This window comes from Musa acuminata, chromosome BXJ2-6 (genome assembly GCF_036884655.1).
Source record: "Musa acuminata AAA Group cultivar baxijiao chromosome BXJ2-6, Cavendish_Baxijiao_AAA, whole genome shotgun sequence".
In the NCBI taxonomy this organism is placed as follows: domain Eukaryota; kingdom Viridiplantae; phylum Streptophyta; class Magnoliopsida; order Zingiberales; family Musaceae; genus Musa; species Musa acuminata.
This window is the reverse complement of record NC_088343.1, coordinates 45,603,866-45,623,650: the sequence shown is the minus strand read 5'-3', so window position 1 is coordinate 45,623,650 and position 19,785 is coordinate 45,603,866. Positions and strand designations below refer to the sequence as shown.

Sequence of the window (19,785 nt, the reverse complement as noted above, 5' to 3'; positions counted from 1 at the left end):
TATTTAGTTAGTATCGACTTAGAAGAAGTTGTCTTCCATCGTCTTCATCCTTCATGTGAGTTGGTCTCGGTTGTACTTTTTTAACAGTTCCAATGACTAGATCCCACTACAGAAAGACGAGCAAACGCAACGTAGGACATTTGGTTTTCTGGGAGGAAGAAAACAAGTTAAAAAAACATAGACCATTGTGATTGGGTGAGTCAACAATATAATGCTTACTTTCCCTATCACCATACATTTCGATTCTCTTTCATATGTTACAAATGGGGAATCAAGAAGCTTTCAAATTCTATCAAGCACAACAAATCATTGTGAACAGTAACTGTACTAACGTTTCAAGACCATAGTACATCCAACAATTACAGAGATTTTTATGAAGGGTTAAAAGACGTTCTATCCTCGGCAAGTTTCTGTTGCTCATTAGCTTATGCCTGTCTAGAGAGCACAACCTTCCTTTCCAAAAAAAGAAAAGAAAGAGGTATATATATATATATTAGTTAAAGGCTTGATGGTTCGATCATCTAAGGGCAGTGCTTCTAAGCCAAAAACTTACATGTTTTACAACCGTAAAAGTTGATTCTCATCACTTCTTTTGATCCTTGGTCTACAGGAGCAATTGCCATAGCCTTCAGTTCCTGTAACATCAGCTTAAATGCAAATGGAATGTGCACCTATGTCCAATTACAAATGACAATATTTCATTACATGTTAGCGATGTTATCATTTCAAAAAATCTGAGGCATGACATATCAAAATAATAGAACCGATGGATGTATGCATGGCATTTTATGTTCGAGGGAAGCAGGGGATCAAAACAAGATTGCACGATGACGGGAGTGGCTTGGTAATTATCATTAGGTATGTCTGAAAGTATTACAAAATGTTATTCTGAATAAATAAGTATATATTTGTTGTTGGTTAAGCTCTTAAACTGCCAACCACGTTGGAAGAGAGAGAACACTAAAAGAAGATGGAAAAATGTTACCTGAACAATGTCAATTTTATTCTTGCAACCTTTGCACTAGAAAGAACTCATCTGAAGATTGGCAATAGCTATGAGACCACACATGAATCCTGTAAGCATCGCTCTGGTTGAACAGTCGCTCCTTGAGCCAGTGTGCAGCACCATGAGCAATCTAGCAATCTCGCCAAATCGAAGCCCACCATATCGATATCGCCCTTGGGCTAGCTGTCTGGTGAGGATGTCAATAGGGCCACGACTCCTTGACTGGATCATATCATCAACCTTGTGCTTCAGTCTCATAAATATCATGGCAGGACGACTCAGAAGAGGGAAACCATTTTTTTCCTAAATAAATTCAAGAGAAAAGATCATTCGATTCAAGTTGATAGATCGCACGACAAGAAGCGACAGAGCACGATGTTCCTAATCAATCGACCAAGAAACAGATGTACTTATCAATCGCGACCACTTCCAATCAACGAGGAAAAGAGAGGGGGACCTCGTCAGAGTCGAGCTTGCGGCCAAGGTGGTGCTGGCGTTCGGGGCGTATCTCGATGTCGGTGGACTCGTCCACGATCTCTTGCATGGTGTTCTCGATGAACTCATCAAAGGAGTCGAGCTGGTGGTGCACGAAATTATTCTAATTGGATGGGAAGGAATTGATAAAAATACTAAGACTAAGACTCATCAAAAAAAAAAATTGATTGGATGAGAATGAATCGAAATTATTCTACCATATTAAATCTAGAACCTTGGTTCTTCCTAGAATTTGTGTTACCTTTTGATGCATATAAGATTAAATAGTGGATTATACTAATCAAATTACTTCTTTCTAATATTTATTATGAAAATGATATTAGTAAAAATTAAAATAAAAAAATATTAGTAAAAATCAAAATAAAAAATATTAATAAAAATCAAAATAAAAAAATATTAGTAAAAATCAAAATAAAAAATAGTAAAATTAAAAATATTAGTAAAAATCAAAATCAATAAAATATTAGTAAATATGAAAACAAAATAATAATAGTAAAAATCAAAACATCAATGATTTCATTAAAATAGAATTTCAAAATTCCAAGATAAAGAGGGTCAATAAAATCGTTTACCAAATCTACAAAAACAAAACCAAAATAAATATCTTGAAGAGGATTACACGAGATCAAACATTAAAAAAGATTAAAAAAAAACAATCCAAGAAAAATAAGGAAAGAAAACTAGATTTGTTCCTGAAAAAATATTTTATTTTTCAATTTAGATTGGATGACCCCTTGAATCAAAAAATGATTAATAATGTTATGATATATTGTCTCTTACTTAGATTGATAAATATAATTTATAAATGGGGATCAAGATCATTATAATTTTTTTGTTCCTAAAAATATTCTATCTTCTGGACATCGTAGAGAATTGAGAATTCTAATTTGTTTCAACTCTTATAATCGGGATATTGTGAATAGAAATCTAGTATTTTGCAACAAAAACAACATAAGAAACTCTGAGCAATTTTTAAATGAGGACAAACGTCTTAATACGGATTTAAATAAATTAATTAAATATAAATTGTTTCTTTGGCCCAATTACCGATTAGATGATTTAGCTTGTATGAATCGCTATTGGTTTGATATCAATAATGATAGTCATTTCAGTATGTCTAGGATACGTATGTAGCCACGATTTAGAATTATTTAATGATATATTTCCTATATATCACATGCCGTTTTCAGTAAATTAAAACCGAAAGATATACACATATGGTGTGTTTTTAAGTGCAAAGAAATCATTCTCTTTCATAAATGCAGAAATATATTATCCTTTTCTTTTCTATCTAAATCAAATGAAAATTTTGATTTAGATAGAAACAAATCTAAATTTTGCAGCACATCATAGCTCACTGTAAAATACCAAAATAGATCAATTTTGATTAAATGACAATACAAAGGGCGAGTGAAGCACGATCCATGACTTCATACAATGGGAGTTTTAAAGAGTGCTGAGATGAATGATATTTGTTATTCTATGCTACAGTCATTAGATCACACAAGAAATATCAATTCTTTCTTATCTGAAAAGAAACATAATCTTATAGTTTATTTAGACAACACGATCACGAGACCTATCCTTTTATTAAAGACAAGATAAAGTATTATTGTATGACACGAGGAATATTTGATTACAAATCAAGGCATAAAAAAATTAATAAGTCTAGAATGAATAAATGGAAAAGCTGGTTAAAGGGTCATTATCAATATAATTTTTCTCGAAGAAAATATCTCGATTAGTACTGAAAAATGGCAAAATAGAGTCGGTCAACATTGTACTATTCAAAATAAAAAATCAATGAAATTGTATTCATATAAAAAAGAAAAAGACTGATTAATTCATTACATGAATGAAAATTTTTATGCAGTGGATTTATCGATGAGTCAAAAAGAAAAATTTTAAAAACACTATAGATATGATCTTTTATCACATGAATATATAAATTTTAGAGATAGTAAGGACTCATACACACTGAAACCCGAATTGCCTCAGGTTCCTAATATAAGGGCTTGAGGTACATCTTTGTGTTGTGGGTGATCGGGCGACTTGACTCCCTCTCTTTTGTCTACTATAGTGAGCCTTCTTTCTGGGCCGCATGACCCGGGGCATGTCTGTCGTAGCACGCTTCCTCGCTGGGGTGTCATGTTTGACCGAGGTGTATGATTCAGACATCGTTGGATCAAGGTGCATGGCTTGAGCACTTGTTCACCATAGCAAGTTTTTTGGTTGAGGTTTATGACTTGGGCACAAGATTGGTTGGTTGAGGCAGGGCTCAATCTAATCCCTTGGGATATGGTATTGAGGTATCATTCAAGTAATATATAGATATCAATTATATTATTACGGACTTAGCTAGAATTATCCAAGTCGTATGCCATTCTTACATTATCCATTCGCAAAGGGTCAACCCAAGAATAACCTCGTACAGGCTCAAATAATCTATAAAAAAAAGTTGATCAGCTTAAGAAATTGAACGATAAATAAGTCTCGACGTCTCATAAAAGATGGTAGCTTGTAAGCAACTCAACAAAAACTTATGCAAGAGAGAAAAATAAGAACTTTATAACATTAAAAAAAAAAACTTATGCAAGAGAGAAAAGAGAGGAAGAGAAAAATAAAAACTTCATAAGGTAAAAAAATAATCACAATACCACAAATTATATACAAGCGAACTTGTGTATCCAAAAAGCACCCACCACTATCCCAAGGCCCCATCTAGTCCTATGCCACCTGGATAGTTCAAGGGAACTGAGATGACTAATGTTTCCCACCGAACCATAGCCTCTAGAAGATAGACAATGGCATGCGAAATTTTGATAATTTTAGGATAATTTTACCCAATCTGATGATCAGTCACTATGCAGCTTTCAAACTTAAGGTAAAACATATTGTCAAACAATCGTACAAGCAAACATAAGTGACAAATGATTCGTTGATAAATGCATTGCAAGAGTACTATCATAGACTTAGTTAGAATTACCTAGACTTAGTTAGAATTACCTATATCATAAGGTATCCTCGCATTATCCGTCTCCAAAAGTAATTAAGCGAATGCGCCGTAGACAAGTTTTAACATCTCATAAAAGATATTTATAAGTAATTAAATAAATACTTAGTGTATAAGAAAAAAAAAAAAAGAAAGAAAACAAGGCGTAGAAGGGCTCATTTGCTGAACAAGCTCTTGTGCAATAAATATCCCGCATCGATTTGGGACAACACGCCCCTTTACCTCGGCATTTGCTGCTCCCCTCCCCACGAGGAGCTTTCCCAATTGCCCCCTTGTGAGCCGGGGCTTTGGCCTGGGCTCCTCGGACCTCATGGACTAACCCACCGGAGGACTCCTTGCGCGCTAGCATTTTTTTCTTCTTCCTCGGGTGCTCCGGTTTGCTCACAGTGACGCAAGAAGCTTCGGAAGACGAGGAGGGAGGTGCTCGTGCGGAGGAAGGTCGAGACCGAGGCACCTGCTTGACGAACATCCCCTTCATGCCTTTCAAATTCATGCCTGCCGACACAACCTTGTGCCAAGAGAGGCATCTGTACAGGAAAAAACCCTGTGCTCTACACCATGTGCTGTGCAGATGAAGAGAAAGGAAAGTTATGATGAATCCTTATCTTCCTCTTTCGTCTGTGTCAAGTTGTTTCATCTTCTTCACTAGAGTTTTCCTTGACCAAATGTATGATATCATGATGGACATTACCTTCCCTTGTTTCTTAAATGACCATGGCTGTGACATCGAAGTGTCTGAACTCGAGACATGAGACCATTGTATTAGAAGTATTTAAGATGAACTATGAATGATGCACCCCAAGAAACTCCCCATCAGGCATTTACCTGATCCCTATTCAAAGTAAGCTACCATATTATCTTCATTTACGTGATGCCCTCAATAATCATATATCAAACATAGACGTTGATATATAAAAATGCTATGATATTTCTGTGTATCATCAATATGATAATTCACTGAAACCTCGATCTTTTTTACCAAGTAAATAATGCATTAAGACTACGATGACTACGCAAATGCCAATTAGGGTGGTGACAAAAGAATGTGTGTGGATTGATTGTTAGGATGAGCATGAGAGAGAGAGAGAGAGAGAGAGAGAGCTAAATTTGCTGCCTCAACCTAAAAAAGTTGTGGATGTGTTTGCTCCATCTATGGGGTGTGAGCTAAATTTAGATAAAGATTAAGGAATGGATCTATATAAGTCTTCCTTTGCTTCGTTCTTGTTCCTTGCTCGTTTGCTCCCCCCAATCAGCCATAGAGGTGAGACGGTCGAGAGCTAACAGAAGGGGAAGGGGAAGAACAGGGGGGATGGCAGAAGTGCACCGCACCCTCTTGCTCCTGGTGGTCGCCATGAGTTGCCTTGTGACAGTGTCACAAGCCCACCAAAAGATCCACATCGTCGGAGGCAGCTATGGGTGGAAGATCCCACCCAACAAGACATTCTATGAGGAATGGGCTAATAAACAGAGCTTCTTCGTGGGGGATAAGCTCAGTTCGTATCAATATACTCTTTTAATTAGAAGATATTCTCATTACATTGAACGTCGTACAACACGAAGACATCCATTTCACTATCTTAATTAGCTTAAAATGCTCATCTTATTTAGTTTAATATCCAAGAAAACAAAAGGAAAAGAAATGAATGATCAATCACTATTTCCTTTTGTTTTCTCTCTTCGTTCTGCGGGACTACATGGATTGGCATTGGGGGCGGCAGTGTTCTTGTACACGACGGGGTTGCAAAACGTGATAGAGGCGTCTGAGGAGGAGGAGTTCGCCTATTGCAAGCAGACCAACGTGGAGGACGTGCAGTTCGTGGGACCCACCATCCTGGAGCTGACGAAGGTCGGTGTCCACTACTTCTACTGCAGCGTTGGCCTGCATTGCGAGGGCGGTCAGAAGCTCCACGTCAACGTCACCGATGAAGCCACCGCTTGATCTGCGATCGTAACTCATGCTGAGTGTAGCACGAAGATTTGAATTATAGAATTCTTTAATTTTTTGCTTAGAAACAATGATGATATTGAGAACAATAATGATACTGAAGACTGAACCGATATGTATATCGGTACCGAAATTGATAAAAATATTAAGACTAAGACTATAAAAAAAAATTTTTGAATGAATGGGAATGAATCAAAATTATTCTACCATATCAAATCTAGAACCTTGGTTCTTCCCAGAATTTATGTTACCTTTTAATGCATATTATACTAAACCGTGGATCACACCAATCAAATTACTTCTTTCTAATATTTATTATGAAAATAATATTAGTCAAAATCAAAATAAAAATAATATTAGTCAAAATCAAAATAAAAATAATATTAGTAATATGTAGAAACATAATAAAAAAGAAATAGATGAATTTATAAATATAATATAAAAAAAAGAAAGATAATACATCCCTAAAATGTCTGTCTTGCAAGCGATGCGTTCATCGATATTAAGTCAATCCAATGTATTTTTAGTTAAGTCAACATGTGAAAACCAATTTATAAATGTAAGTCAATTCTCTATACGCTCGAATAGTTTCCTTTGCATGTGATGTATCCGTCGAAAGAAACAACATGCCCAATGCAGCTAACACGTCTTCATATTAAAGAAAGTATCACCTTTTTTTAATGCATTTGTTCAGGATAAAATTAAAGAACCTCGTTTACACGTGATGCACCTACTCAAGATGAAAAAAGATTTAAGAACCACATTCTCATCTCTAATGTGTAGTCAAAAAAAAAAAAATGTCTAAGTGATGAATGTATAATTGTAGAATACTTTAAATGTTTGATAAACATTATATAAAAATTATATTTTAGATATGCATTGACATAAGTTTTGTTTGATAAAATTATATTTCAAAAGTCTATTGAATATTTTATAATAAATATATCCTTATGATATTTTTAATGTTTATTCAAAAGTGAACACATATTTTCATTTAAAATAATAAGTAAATAAATAAAATAAATCTTACAAAAAATTCAAATGGCTCATATATATAATAAATAAAAATATAATTATATAAACTATTTTTTAAATAAAATAAAATATTATCTTATAGAAAATATAAATTATATTGGTTTCTTACTAAATCATTTTAGCAATCTTATATTTTTAGATATAAGATACTTTAGAATTTAAAAAATTATATTAACATCTTACAAGTGTTAAATACTAAATGCATCATCATTTAAGTATTTTCAATATAGCATGAATTGAAAAAAAAATTACTAAACATCGATGCATCGAACCCTTATATTTCAAATATGTTTGAAAATATACCCTTAATACTCTAAGTCACATCTCACATGCAATACGTTCAGGTAAGATAAAAATATCTCCAACTTGGTTGATGTAATCAAAATCTCCATCCAAGATAAGAAAAAAATGAAGATACCACTTGATTATTTCTTAATGAAGGTAATAGTTGTGGAGCTGTGATAAGTTCTTTAAAGTCAAATAAACTTGATATTCGTTTACAAACAACAGACATGCAAAGTCTAATCAATAATTACCAAAACTAATATTATATTAAATAGCCTCTTCGTATGTTCCTTTTGATTCATCCAACTAAACTAAAGGAATTAAAATACTTATAAATGTTTTCATCTACTACTGTCAAACTAAAACCGATTTGACTGTGTCGGTCATACTCTAATAGTTGTAGGAACAGATTAATGTGTATGAATCCTTACCCATTCGACTTACACTCATCATTTTTTGATTTCATACTAAAATTGCTCCATTATCAATTTGGTGCGGAGAACCGAGCGTGGAAAATAATCTATTCCACTGCATGCATTTGTTGAAGCTTTAAATTATTGCTTAGTTAGTAAGGAATTTAACTATTGATTGAAAGTTCTTAGAATTGAGTCATGTCTTCACTGGTCAAATAATATGGATCAGAGCAGCCATAGTGTCAACAACAGCTATTTCACGTTTTGAGCTGATGCATGGTCCTGTGAGGAAGCTACTGAGGATAGTTGTTCTGTGTCAGAAGTCATCCTAAAAAAAGTGCTTCGACTCCTACAGAGTACGATCTTACTCGGATTATGATCATTCAGACGTCACTTTTGTGAGAATTTTACCTTTGCTGACAGGTAAAGATGCCACTGCCTCTTCAGCCCCTGGAAATGCCACGTAGGGAATGGATGTCAGATGGCCACCGAAAGCTCGCCGATGCTTTTGAGGCGTGAAGGCCAATCAAAATTGTTCACTCTCGATGGAGGCTTTTGGACAAGGAATCCATTTGCGAGATGGAAAGGAATGGGAACTCGTCAGCATGATAAAGGCAACGCTAGTGATGGAACAGTGATGCTTGACGCTGGTTATAAATAATAAGCTCGCGAGCATGTGGCATTGAAGGAGTAAGGTGAGGAATTTGCTTAAGATTCAAGTTGAGGGTGTCCATGGAGTGTTGGAGGTCGATGAAGCAAGTGTTTTGGAAGTTGAGGTCGGAGTTGAGGGGCATGACAACGCCGTTGTGGCACAAGTCGACAAGTTTTGCTTATGATCCACGGAGTTACTCTCAGAACTTTGATGATGGTTTCCTCCATGACCATCTCTTGTTGTGTGGAGTAGTAGCTCGAGGTCTCCCCACTTCAGACATCTCATGACAGCTTTCCATCCTTACCCATACGTTTGGTAAACAGTTTCTATGAATATGTTAGAATGCATCCTCTCAGTGCTGTATTTTTCACACAGTACCTGGACGTTTATGATATGGATATCAACTATTTCCCCTTTTATCTTCTCACACTTGATGCCCTTTGAGAAGCCAAGAGAGTGTCCCTGTAGCTCTCTGAGCTCATCAATGGCACTGAAGAGTTATATCTATCTTCCATGAAAACTGGGTTGGAGAGATAAAGACTCAATTTCTTAGTTGTGTTACTCGAGGAGTGTAATTAATTATGTTTGTTGGAGGAGGTTCTTTCCTAATTCTATATTTTATATTGACAAATCTATCTCATAAGTGAATTGATTAGTCATGTATGGCTCAAACTTTCAAGATACTCTTATGATGACTAACTTATGTTTTACAGTGCATCGTAGCTCACTATAAAATACCAAAATAGATCGATTTTGATTATATGACAATACAAAGGGCGAGTGAAGCACCATCCATGACCTTATGTAATGGGGGTCTTAAAGAGTGCTAAGATAAATGATATTTGTTATTTTATGCTATAGTCATTATATTGCGTGCGAAACATAAATGCTTCTCTATCCAAAAAGAAGCATCATAGTTTATTTAGACAGAACTTCGTATAATCTGTAGCATTTTATTGAAACCACAATCACAACAAAAGAAAAATCAGTTAAACCAAAATAACTTTCAGCCACATAGAACAAGATGCCAGATCACCCCGAGAAGGAAGCAAATCAACCTTATGATGCATAAAGATACACAGGTGCTACGACTTTCTTACATTCTCATTCACGAGGGATATCCTCTTCCACAAGCATCGAATGACCTCTCATGCCAGGAATCCAAGCTTCTCCCCGTTCTTTTTGGCCAATCGGATCAAACCCTGCCTCTGTTTACCATCAGCACCTATAGTCCTGCAGAACTCTGTGATCACCTGAGCGTGTAACGACAAAGCCATCAGTAAAAGCCATCACTATGAGGAAGAGGAGGAGATCCACACCGACCTGTGAATGGAGAGCGATAGCCTTCCCCCTGAGCTGATTGAATCGCTTGCGACCGATGATGTTGCGAACCAGCACGACGACCGGCGCGAAGAGGCCTTTGCCTTCGTTCACGTTGCCCATCCTAGGAGATGACCGCCGCGGCCGAGCAGCTCTAACCAAGACCACGGTGACGTGCCTGGCCAACGCTGCGCGGTCTTCACCCGCGAAGGAGCTGGTCCAGCTTCCATGGAAGGAGGAAGGGAGGGCTCTGCACCCCGCGGCCGTCAGCGAGGCAGCCATGGACGCGCGCACGCACGCAAGGGAGGAGACCTCGAGATGCGGGAAGAAGAACGGTTGGGGGGTGTGCGCTACTGAGGCTTGGATTTGGAGGGGCGAATTGAGGCCACACAATGGAGATCTTGATTGACTCTTCAGTGGTGAGCTTTAGATGCGTGTGTCGATTGGCTGGGAAGGAGAAGGCACGGCTGCTGCTTACTCTTCACTCTGCGGTCAAAACGAGACCACCTAATCACGTCGTCCCTGAGCCACTGGGATCCATTTCACCTGATGCGGATTGGTGCAGCTCAAATGGGGGCTTCAAATTAAACACTAAGCTTGCCGGATGCTTAGACTCCGACCAATTTTGAATTTCCATCAGTTGTAATCTGAATTCTTGTGCTTGGAAGACTTTTATACAATTAATAAGAATCTCACTCTGCAACCATTTTAATTTCATCTACGTTGATACCACACACACAGTAATAATCAGGAGCATAAAGCATACAAACAAATTAATACAAGTATAGGCAAATGGACAAACATACAGGTGTAGATCCACATACAAATTATAAGAGGTTTCCGATGCTCTCATAAAACTTGTTAACTTTGCAGTATAAAATCCTTATGCAGTTGCACCTCACAATGATTAATCCTAGAAGAGAGGACATACACACTCAGCGTTTCTTGATCTCGAAGGAATAGTCGAGTTCCAAGTAGCATCTCTTATCATCATCTTCAAACTGCAGGCAACCGAAAACCAAAAGAAAAAAAGATGGTCGAAAAGATTTAACAGTGAAATCCTGGAAGAGAAAAGCTAGTGATGAAGCTAAGTAGTTTTTAAGTACCAATTTCTTGTGCCACTAGAACAAGAATGTACCTTAAGTTTTGCTGAGTAAATTCCTCGGGCAAGCACCCCGAATGGAGTGGTCTCTTCTTCCAGCAAGAGTTCATGTGGATCACGTTGAGGAGCAAATGCACCGAGCATTCCCTTATTTTGATCCACTGTCACAACCAAGATCTAATAGTTACAGATAACTCAAATGGAAAACCTGGAGGAGCTTATGCATCACATCTTCCACTGGCTAATCTAACCACACAGGTGTTACCAAAACAGAAATCATCCAAAATCATCGACTGAGAACAGAAACCAATATGTAATTAGAAGGACGAGTGACCTCTGGTCCCTTGCGGCAGCAGTCTAACCCTGCAGCATTCTTCTAGTTACAACTTTGACTATATTTGACTGTATACACTAGTCATGCATGCTCACATGACTATTTCTTTCTCATAAAAAATCCAGAATTTATATTCTATTTAGAGATGAAATGTCTTGTTAACTGAATCATTGTGATGGTTGAGGTTGAATTTCTATCTTTTGTGTTGGCATTCCTATGTAAAAGATTGTACCTTTAAGCCCTCTCTTCCACACTGTGTTCGAGTAAGTTAGGCCAGAGACAATATTATGCCTAACACTGAATGTCAACTTGAGGCGATATTTAGATCCCTCCTTCAGAGTAAAAAGAACTCGGTTTTGCATCTCTGCTACTGGTAAGGATGTGACTGAATCAACATGGCCTTCAGATACGACTCCTATCGAGTGAAATGTAACTTCAGGTTCAGTTTGGCCTAAAGATATACAGAAAGCATTGCAGAAGGTTTATGAGTCATGAAAAACCTCCAATAATCAAATAAAGAAGAAATAAGACAATAAAATACTGACCATCCAACTCTCCTTCAACACAGCCAAGCAGCTTTTCTTTCCATCTCCTCAGACTTTCATCTTCCTGCAAGATATAATAAACGAGCTTTGATTTAAGATAATGGATTTGTCAACAATTTGCTTACTGCTAGTTAACAAACCTTCTTTCATGTGAGTGAGAATTTGGCAGATGGTTTCAAATCAATATTTACTTAAGAAGTAGCCATAATATTGAAGTAGAAACTAAACTTGACTTCTCATTGTAACTAGAGGCAAGAGAAAAAGACATTGCTTCTGTTCCATGGAAACAAAGAAAATAAGAGATATAGGTCAATCAGAGAGGATAAAACCCTACTTTACATCTCTAACACCTACTCCTGAAGCAGGTATCTTGGCATCCTGTTAGACTTATGCTTTCTTTTTACTATCTGCAATACAAACTTGGAGAAGCTTAAACAAGGGTTCAATAAATAAGACAACTACAAACTTATTTCTTAAAAAAAAAAACACTACAAATTATGCCTATCAGTTGAAGCCAGTGAATGTGAGTTGTTTTGTTCTATGATTCTCTCTAGTTCAGTGTTTGTATCTACATGTGAAGGCAACTTGATTTGCAACCAATGATATCTAGGAGCAAGGCCATGGTTTTAATATCCCAAAACAAACATCAGCTAGTGCTAGAACGTAGATGCAACAGTGTCATAAACCACCAACAAGTCCATTTATGGCCAAACTAGATAAATAAAATGGCTCAGAGAAGTAACAACTGTATATATCAACAATAAAAGACTTGTAAGAGAAACTGAAATCTTTGCATGGCAACCCAAGTACCTGATGTTAACGTTTTCATTGGAGAATTACCTTATATATAATACATGTAATTGTTTATGTAGAGCTAATGAATGGTAATTGAATAACAAATATAGGACAAACCGATGTCCCCTTCATGTTACAAGTGGAAGTAGACAACGTTTAGTTCACAGATTAGCTTGCGACTAATTGAGGCTGTAACATTATCAACTATCTTTTGGAAAATAAAATAATAATAGTTCTAGACTATGCCATGACCATATCTTGCCAGCAAATGGTAATTTGCAGATTCACCCATAACTTAAAGTTCTTTACAAGCTGAATAAATGACCCTTGAAATTGAACACCAAATAGGATCTTGATTGAGAAGAATTGAAGATAGACAGCTGGTGGGGGGGGTGGGGGGTTGGGGGGGGTGTTTGGGGTGTAGTAGAAAGTCATTGCAGCAATGCTGATTTATAGTAACTAGTGGGTGGAAGAATAGAGAACATAACTATACAGTCAAACTACAAAATCTTGTCTAGAATAGATCAAGAACACCATCAAGACGCAAGAAAAGGACCCTAAACGACTACTTTCCAATTGACAATGCTGTTCATCTGTAATTACTACTATAAATTCTATACGATGGTATGCTAATTAAGTAGCAGTTTCAACTGCCAAGTAAAATGATCATCAAGAATGGCACTTTAAGAAAAATTATAATAAGGTTAACAAATTATACAGTTTTATAGATGAAAAAGACGTAAGATTGGAAGAAAATGTCAAAAATATCAACAGCTGCACCGCACATCCAATTGATGGCCGTGAGACCAGCCAAGTGTTATGAGAGATGTATCCAAATGGGCCTGGAAGTATAAGGATGGAAAAGGGTTTCCTTGGAGCAAAAACATCCTTTATACTCATTATTCATTGGCTTCCTGCTCTATTAATCCGAAAAGTCGATTTATGAATTTAACTCTTTTTAGCAAAAGATTCTTCAGGAAAATCAACAAGAGACAGCTGCAAGCAAGAAAAATTCGAAGAGACTAGCAAGACAGATGTAAAATAAAATTCTAGAATCACCATTATAATGCTTCATATCATTTGAATGACAAACCCAAATCATTTTGATTTGGCTTAACTACAAAAAAGATGTATAAGTAACAAGGGTTTGAAACAATCACTGTCAACTGTTGATAAAGGAACAGATATATGAAGAAAAAGGCCAATCAATCCTCTGGTTTTACTACAAAGGAAAAATCCACCTGTTTAGTTGAAAGGTCTATTTTGCAGCCAGACAACCTACATTACAGATTTATGTGTGACTTGAGCTAATGTTGCCTGGCAACTGTATCATGTGGCACAAAATCGTTGTCTCGAGTAAATCTAGGCAATCTCCCAAGAAAAGAACCCCGTCATGTACAAGAACAGGAAGTGCCCAATTCAAGTGTCCATAGAGGAAAAATCATTTTGTCACGGAAGTATGCGATATTTTACAGACACAACACAACCAAGAGAAGCAACCGTAGATTCTTAACAACGATCAGCGCCAGATCCATCTCAATGTCAAAAGAAGATAGAAGTGGAAAGCTGAGGGCGAAAGTGCAGACCTGATTTAGACGGAGACAGAAGTGCATCGAACACTCATTATCAGTCAAGAAAACTAAGCCGACCTCAATCGCCAATAATATGGCATCTTTGGAGGAACCACACATCGCAAATGACCGTAAGAGAAAAAGGGAAACGACCAGAAGAAAGCATTCAGACCACGGCATCAGTCGGCAGTAAAGATCGCGTCTTTACGGTAAAATGGATCTAAAATCGCCCCGAAAAGGGCGAAGGAAGAAAAAATTATCGGCTAAAGAGGGAAGAAGAAAGAGCATCAAGACCTTGTCTTTCTCCAGTTGATCCTTTAGGGGGATCAGCGGCGAGGGAACGAACCCATCGGCTCCGGCTTCCTCGTCTTCATCAGCATCAACTTCCTCATCCTCGACATCGCGGCCGCCGAGCTCCACTTCGGTTTCCTCGCCCACGGCGTCGCTGCTCTCCTGGACGACGACGACGACTCCCGCGGAGGCAGAGGAGCTCTCCGCTTCCACTCTCTGGCCTCCCTTCTCCATTCCGGTTCTCGGTAAAAGAAGAAGAAAAAGAAGACACCAAAAAGGGACTCCTTTCTCTCTCGACACAAACCAAAACAGACCGATAAAAGAGGAAGAGCGACCAGCAAACACGTAAAGAACTAAGTGAGTAAAGGGAAGGAGGACTCCGTTCTCAAATCTGAAACGGAGGAGACGTCCGTTTACTGCACTTTTCTTCACTATCGTTCTCATCTCTCTTTTTTCTATTTTCTTTCGATAATAAAAAGTAACGAAAATTGTAATTTCGTCTTCTTTTCTTCCGTCGACGGTATAATTTTACTGCGAAGCGAGACGGTCCGTTAGGGGCAAGTCTTCCGTTTCCGTCCCCTACTCCCTACAGAATATCGTGTTGACCGTTGACTGGTAGTGGGATTTTCCACGTGATTTTTCCGACATGTTATCAAAGTGATCTTTTCTTATATGATTTTTATAAATATAGAAATGTCAAAAGACAGACTATCTTCGAAAGGTGTTTTTTTTCTTATCTATTATCTCAACGTTCGAAAACAATGTATTTTCCTTCGTGTCATCGTATTTCTATTAAATGGATCAAACGTCAACCATAAACGGTTAGGGTAAATTGAAATCTGATGGTACTTGAAAACTCGTTGAATATATATTAGTTTTCGGTATAAAAAAATCATTGATTAATTATCGTTGGAGACGTGACTTTTTGTAATGTTAAGTTGAAAGAAAGAGATAGAGGCTACCTCACGTTAGTCTATCCACGTGCATATAGTTACATATTATCTCCTCTGTTGTCATCCATCTGAATAAAAAAAATAATGAAGTGAATAAAATAATAATAGAGGATTATTAGAGGTAGATGACATATTTTATAAAATATTTTATTTTTTTACAACTAAATATAAAAAGTTTATTCTTAATGCAATTGCAATGGATCATTTTTTATCGCTCCGCATCCATAAGTACATATATTAAGTTATTAATTTGGGTGTCGAATAAATCGAGTCCAAAAATCTCACCCGACTTTGCTCTTAATGCAAATGACATTTTAGAAGCTCAATATTTTCACCTTGGAGGCACATTGGATATCTCTACATACATGAGTTTGGAATATGTTGGACAGACTAAGACGTCAATAATATTTTCTCATAATGACGCTAGAAGGAGGGTCTAATAGGTATTGAATCCCGAATTTTGATGATAAAATCAATTGATGAGATTATATATTAATAAGTATTTGCAATAAGTAACGTAAGAAAACTTCAATCATGAACTCGAACCATTAAAGTAGGAGAATAAGATATTGGGCCGAAGGATTGGTCGTCGTGATGAAGGATGGACTTCGTGCCATGAGTTTGAGCATCAGACCAAAAGAATCGAGTATTGCGCTAAGAAGATCGGATCATATGGGAGATCAAATTATCTATAGATCGAGCAATACGTTGAAGAAAAGGATGATGCGCCAAAGGTTAGGATGAAGTGTCAAATGAGTAGATGACATGCCGGATAACGTGCTGACGGCTTCACAATTGTAATTAGAATTGTTAAGTCTTGATCGTAGTCGTTTAGAGTATAATTGAATTGGTTTTGGGACATAACAATGTCAACTTTTTTAGGAGCCCTTGAACCAAGATTGAATTGGAAGTCCAATTCAATAACCTAAGGTTGGGCTAGATTGTGATACCGCTTATGAGTTGAAAAGTATAAATTATACTTTTTTAGAATCTCGACGGTAGTACCACTCAAGCAAGCGATGGTACCACTAGGTCAACGATAGTATCGTCCAACCAGGTGGTGGTATCCCCTAGCATAAGCAGTAGTACCGCTAGTACCGCATAGGCAATAGTAGTACCACTCAGGTAGTAGTACGGTTTATTTTTTAAACTGTTTGGGGTTTATAAATACCCCCACTAATGCTGAGAGAGTAAGAAAGAAGCAGGAATTCTTGAGGATAGAAGTGATGAGTCAAATGAATTATTATAAAGATAATAATTCACTAAACCAAAAGGGGTTTTAATAGATATGACTCATGGCCAACTCAATACTGAGCTTAGAGGGTCACATATATATGATAGATGTTAGGAGGTTCGGATATGAGGTATCTGCTAGAGCTCCTATCTTATTATATATCCAGTAAACCCCTTAATTATTAGATCTTTTGGATAAGATCCAATAAGAGCCAGATTATTGAGTAGAGATCTACTAATCAAATAGGCTTGGGTAGTTGGATAAAGATCCAATACCCAATATGGTAATATCTGTTATAGTTAAGATGATAGAGACCTCTATAAATAGGAAGAAACCAAATGGGTATATGCTAGATCCTTTTTAGTTGCTATCTCCTATTCTTCTCCTTCCCTCTCCTCCTCAAACAACAGCACCAGTTTGGGGTGTGTGGACAGTCGACCCTTTCCTTGATCACGTGATACACGTAGAGAGAAGGATTGTGTAGCGATTTAATAAGTATCTTCGCTGCATCTATTATGTAGATCATCGCTAGAAAAGATGATAGTTGACCTCCTTCATCCTTTCCCATAGATTTGTAGGTTTTTGGGATATACGATCTCCCTAGGTAACACATCTTTCATATACGCGTAGTTTTTTATTTTGCGAGTTTTTGCGCACCGATCTTTACATGACGACAAACCTTTTTCCTGTGAGAAATATGAGATTTTTATTTTCTATTCTTCTAATGTGCATGTGATACTATCCTAGGTTTCCTAATAATTAATATATAATTACCTTCGTAAGGTTGACTATTATTCTCAATAATCGATTGTATTAGATCTAAAACTTCTAGATCTATATGTTTGATATCAAAAAATAAAGTATTCAAACAAGGGCATCCTTGGTGTCTCAAGTCCAAGGACCAAATACACAACTAGGACTATAAAATTGCTATCTAACGATGAGGTATCATTAACCATCCAACATAACATAAGCGGATTATCAAGTAAACTCATTTTCTAATGAGCACCTACATTATATCTTTAGTATTTGTATACAAACAGCTATGAGACCAACTACCTCTATCATATGGACGAGTATATAGTATATCAGTCTGTCCGATTATCTCAATGTTCATCTCTAGTAACCTATGACCAGAAATATTTAGGATTTATGTTTAAAGAGAATTGGTCTCATTATCATGATCTCATCATGATCCAATTTTAATTGTATATATATATATATATATATATATATATCCATCATACAATATAGAGTGAGAAAATACTATTATTATTATTAACCAAAAGTGATTAGACCTATAATTAATAATCTCTCACTTAACCTAATGCTAATCACTCGCATGCTTGATCCTCATTAGATCTCGGTAACACTAAAAAATAATATAAGACAATGGTTTTATTAGTAGATCTACAATGTTATCCTCAGAAGAAACTCTTTCCACTATTACATTACCACGGGCTATGATCTCTTTGATCAAATAGAACTTCCTTAGAATATTCTTAGACTTTTGATGAGACCTGAGTTTCTTTACTTGAACAATCACCCTGTTATCATTGCAATATAAGAGAACCGGCTCTTTGTTGCCTAACCGGCTCCTTGTTGCCTTTGAGCAGCCAACATAACCATTCTGGTCCCACATTGCTATATCACCTAGGGTTACAACTTCACATATGGAGCCATCCATTGAGGAGGGCCCTAACCTGCTACTATCTCCGATGGGGGAAGGGTATACACATAACTTCTTCGGACTCATCCTTAGGTCCACCTATAGTGATGCTACCACATGAGGGGGTGGTTGAGAAGCCCTCCACCCCTAGGGGGGATGGCACCCCTGAGGGTCTGATGCTCATCCCTCCTCCTCCATCCATTGATGCCTCAACAAACTCAAGCTTTTTTACCTTCTGCTCATCTACTGCTGTTGCACTTAGCCGCATGGCTCTGTCCCCAAGCACCCCCTAAAGCCACGTTGGGAGGGGCTAACTAAGGACTAGTGGCTATGGGAGGAGGCCGGGGTGGCAACCACCTACTATCGAGGTTGCTTAGCCCTGTCTTAACTAGTTTGGTATATCATTGCTTGTGCTATGATCTCTCTGATATAATGGAACTTTCTCAAAACATGCTTAGACTTCTGATGAGACCTAGGTTTCTTTGCTTAAGTAATCACCCCGTTACTGTCGTAATATAAGGGAACCGACTCCTTACTGCTTGGCACAACTCCTAGATTTACGATAAACTTCTTCATCCTTGAGACTACCTCCTCCGTACACTAGTGATGGTGTCATGAGTACCATCGACTGATAAGTCGACCTGGTTAGTCTACTACTAAAGGTGCAGGCTTATCCAAGTACCTCTTCCTACCTAACGTGAGAGACTTGGTGAGGTGAGATTGCATAAGCTATTCGGTCGGAAGCTGTTCTATTAGTGAGGACTTGGTTCGAGATGGCCGAGTAGATGGACTGGGATCTTCCTAGTTGTAATATTCCTCCCTAAGGGCTGAGTCATTTAGATGTCTTCGGGTGGTCGATGATCCTACATGACAGGTCGACACAAGGGTTGCCCGACACGGCCCCTCCGATGTTTAAGTTAGTTAATGGGAGAAGATAGTAGTGTGAGCTGTATGATTGAGTTAGTGTGTAAAGAGAGCTCCCAAGCATGAATCAATAGGTTCTTTTTTAACTTGATCCCTAAGCCTATTTTTTGGCTAGCCACCTGATCATTCTGATCTTTAATCTTAATAAGGATAAGGTAGGATGATTTTTACAAGTCATTGATGCGGGACATATTCGGACGCAC

General features: G+C 37.3%; 2 protein-coding genes across 2 annotated transcripts; both read right to left on the bottom strand.

Annotated features, from left to right (window-relative positions):
• Window positions 1-9,884: 9,884 nt before the first annotated feature.
• On the bottom strand, window positions 9,885-10,565 carry LOC135615994 (protein PROTON GRADIENT REGULATION 5, chloroplastic-like). The gene is made up of 2 exons (XM_065115158.1): window positions 10,168-10,565; window positions 9,885-10,097 (listed from the first exon to the last, which is right to left on the bottom strand). Exons 1-2 carry the CDS (start codon window positions 10,444-10,446, stop codon window positions 9,993-9,995), a joined length of 384 nt encoding a protein of 127 aa, XP_064971230.1. The 5' UTR covers window positions 10,447-10,565; the 3' UTR covers window positions 9,885-9,992.
• A 355-nt stretch (window positions 10,566-10,920) lies between these two features.
• Window positions 10,921-15,150, bottom strand: LOC135615993 (rho GDP-dissociation inhibitor 1-like). The gene is made up of 5 exons (XM_065115157.1): window positions 14,806-15,150; window positions 12,146-12,209; window positions 11,833-12,051; window positions 11,303-11,427; window positions 10,921-11,165 (listed from the first exon to the last, which is right to left on the bottom strand). Exons 1-5 carry the CDS (start codon window positions 15,034-15,036, stop codon window positions 11,100-11,102), a joined length of 705 nt encoding a protein of 234 aa, XP_064971229.1. The 5' UTR covers window positions 15,037-15,150; the 3' UTR covers window positions 10,921-11,099.
• Window positions 15,151-19,785: the final 4,635 nt, after the last annotated feature.

Coding starts and splice junctions, on each gene's coding strand:
- LOC135615994 (XM_065115158.1), bottom strand. CDS start 10,446: ATGGCTGCCTCGCTGACGGCCGCGGGGTGCAGAGCCCTCCCTTCCTCC. Junction 10,098..10,167: donor CTATCGCTCTCCATTCACAG/GTCGGTGTGGAT, acceptor TTACACGCTCAG/GTGATCACAGAGTTCTGCAG.
- LOC135615993 (XM_065115157.1), bottom strand. CDS start 15,036: ATGGAGAAGGGAGGCCAGAGAGTGGAAGCGGAGAGCTCCTCTGCCTCC. Junction 12,052..12,145: donor TGTTGAAGGAGAGTTGGATG/GTCAGTATTTTA, acceptor GTATATCTTTAG/GCCAAACTGAACCTGAAGTT. Junction 11,166..11,302: donor TTTACTCAGCAAAACTTAAG/GTACATTCTTGT, acceptor GGTTGCCTGCAG/TTTGAAGATGATGATAAGAG.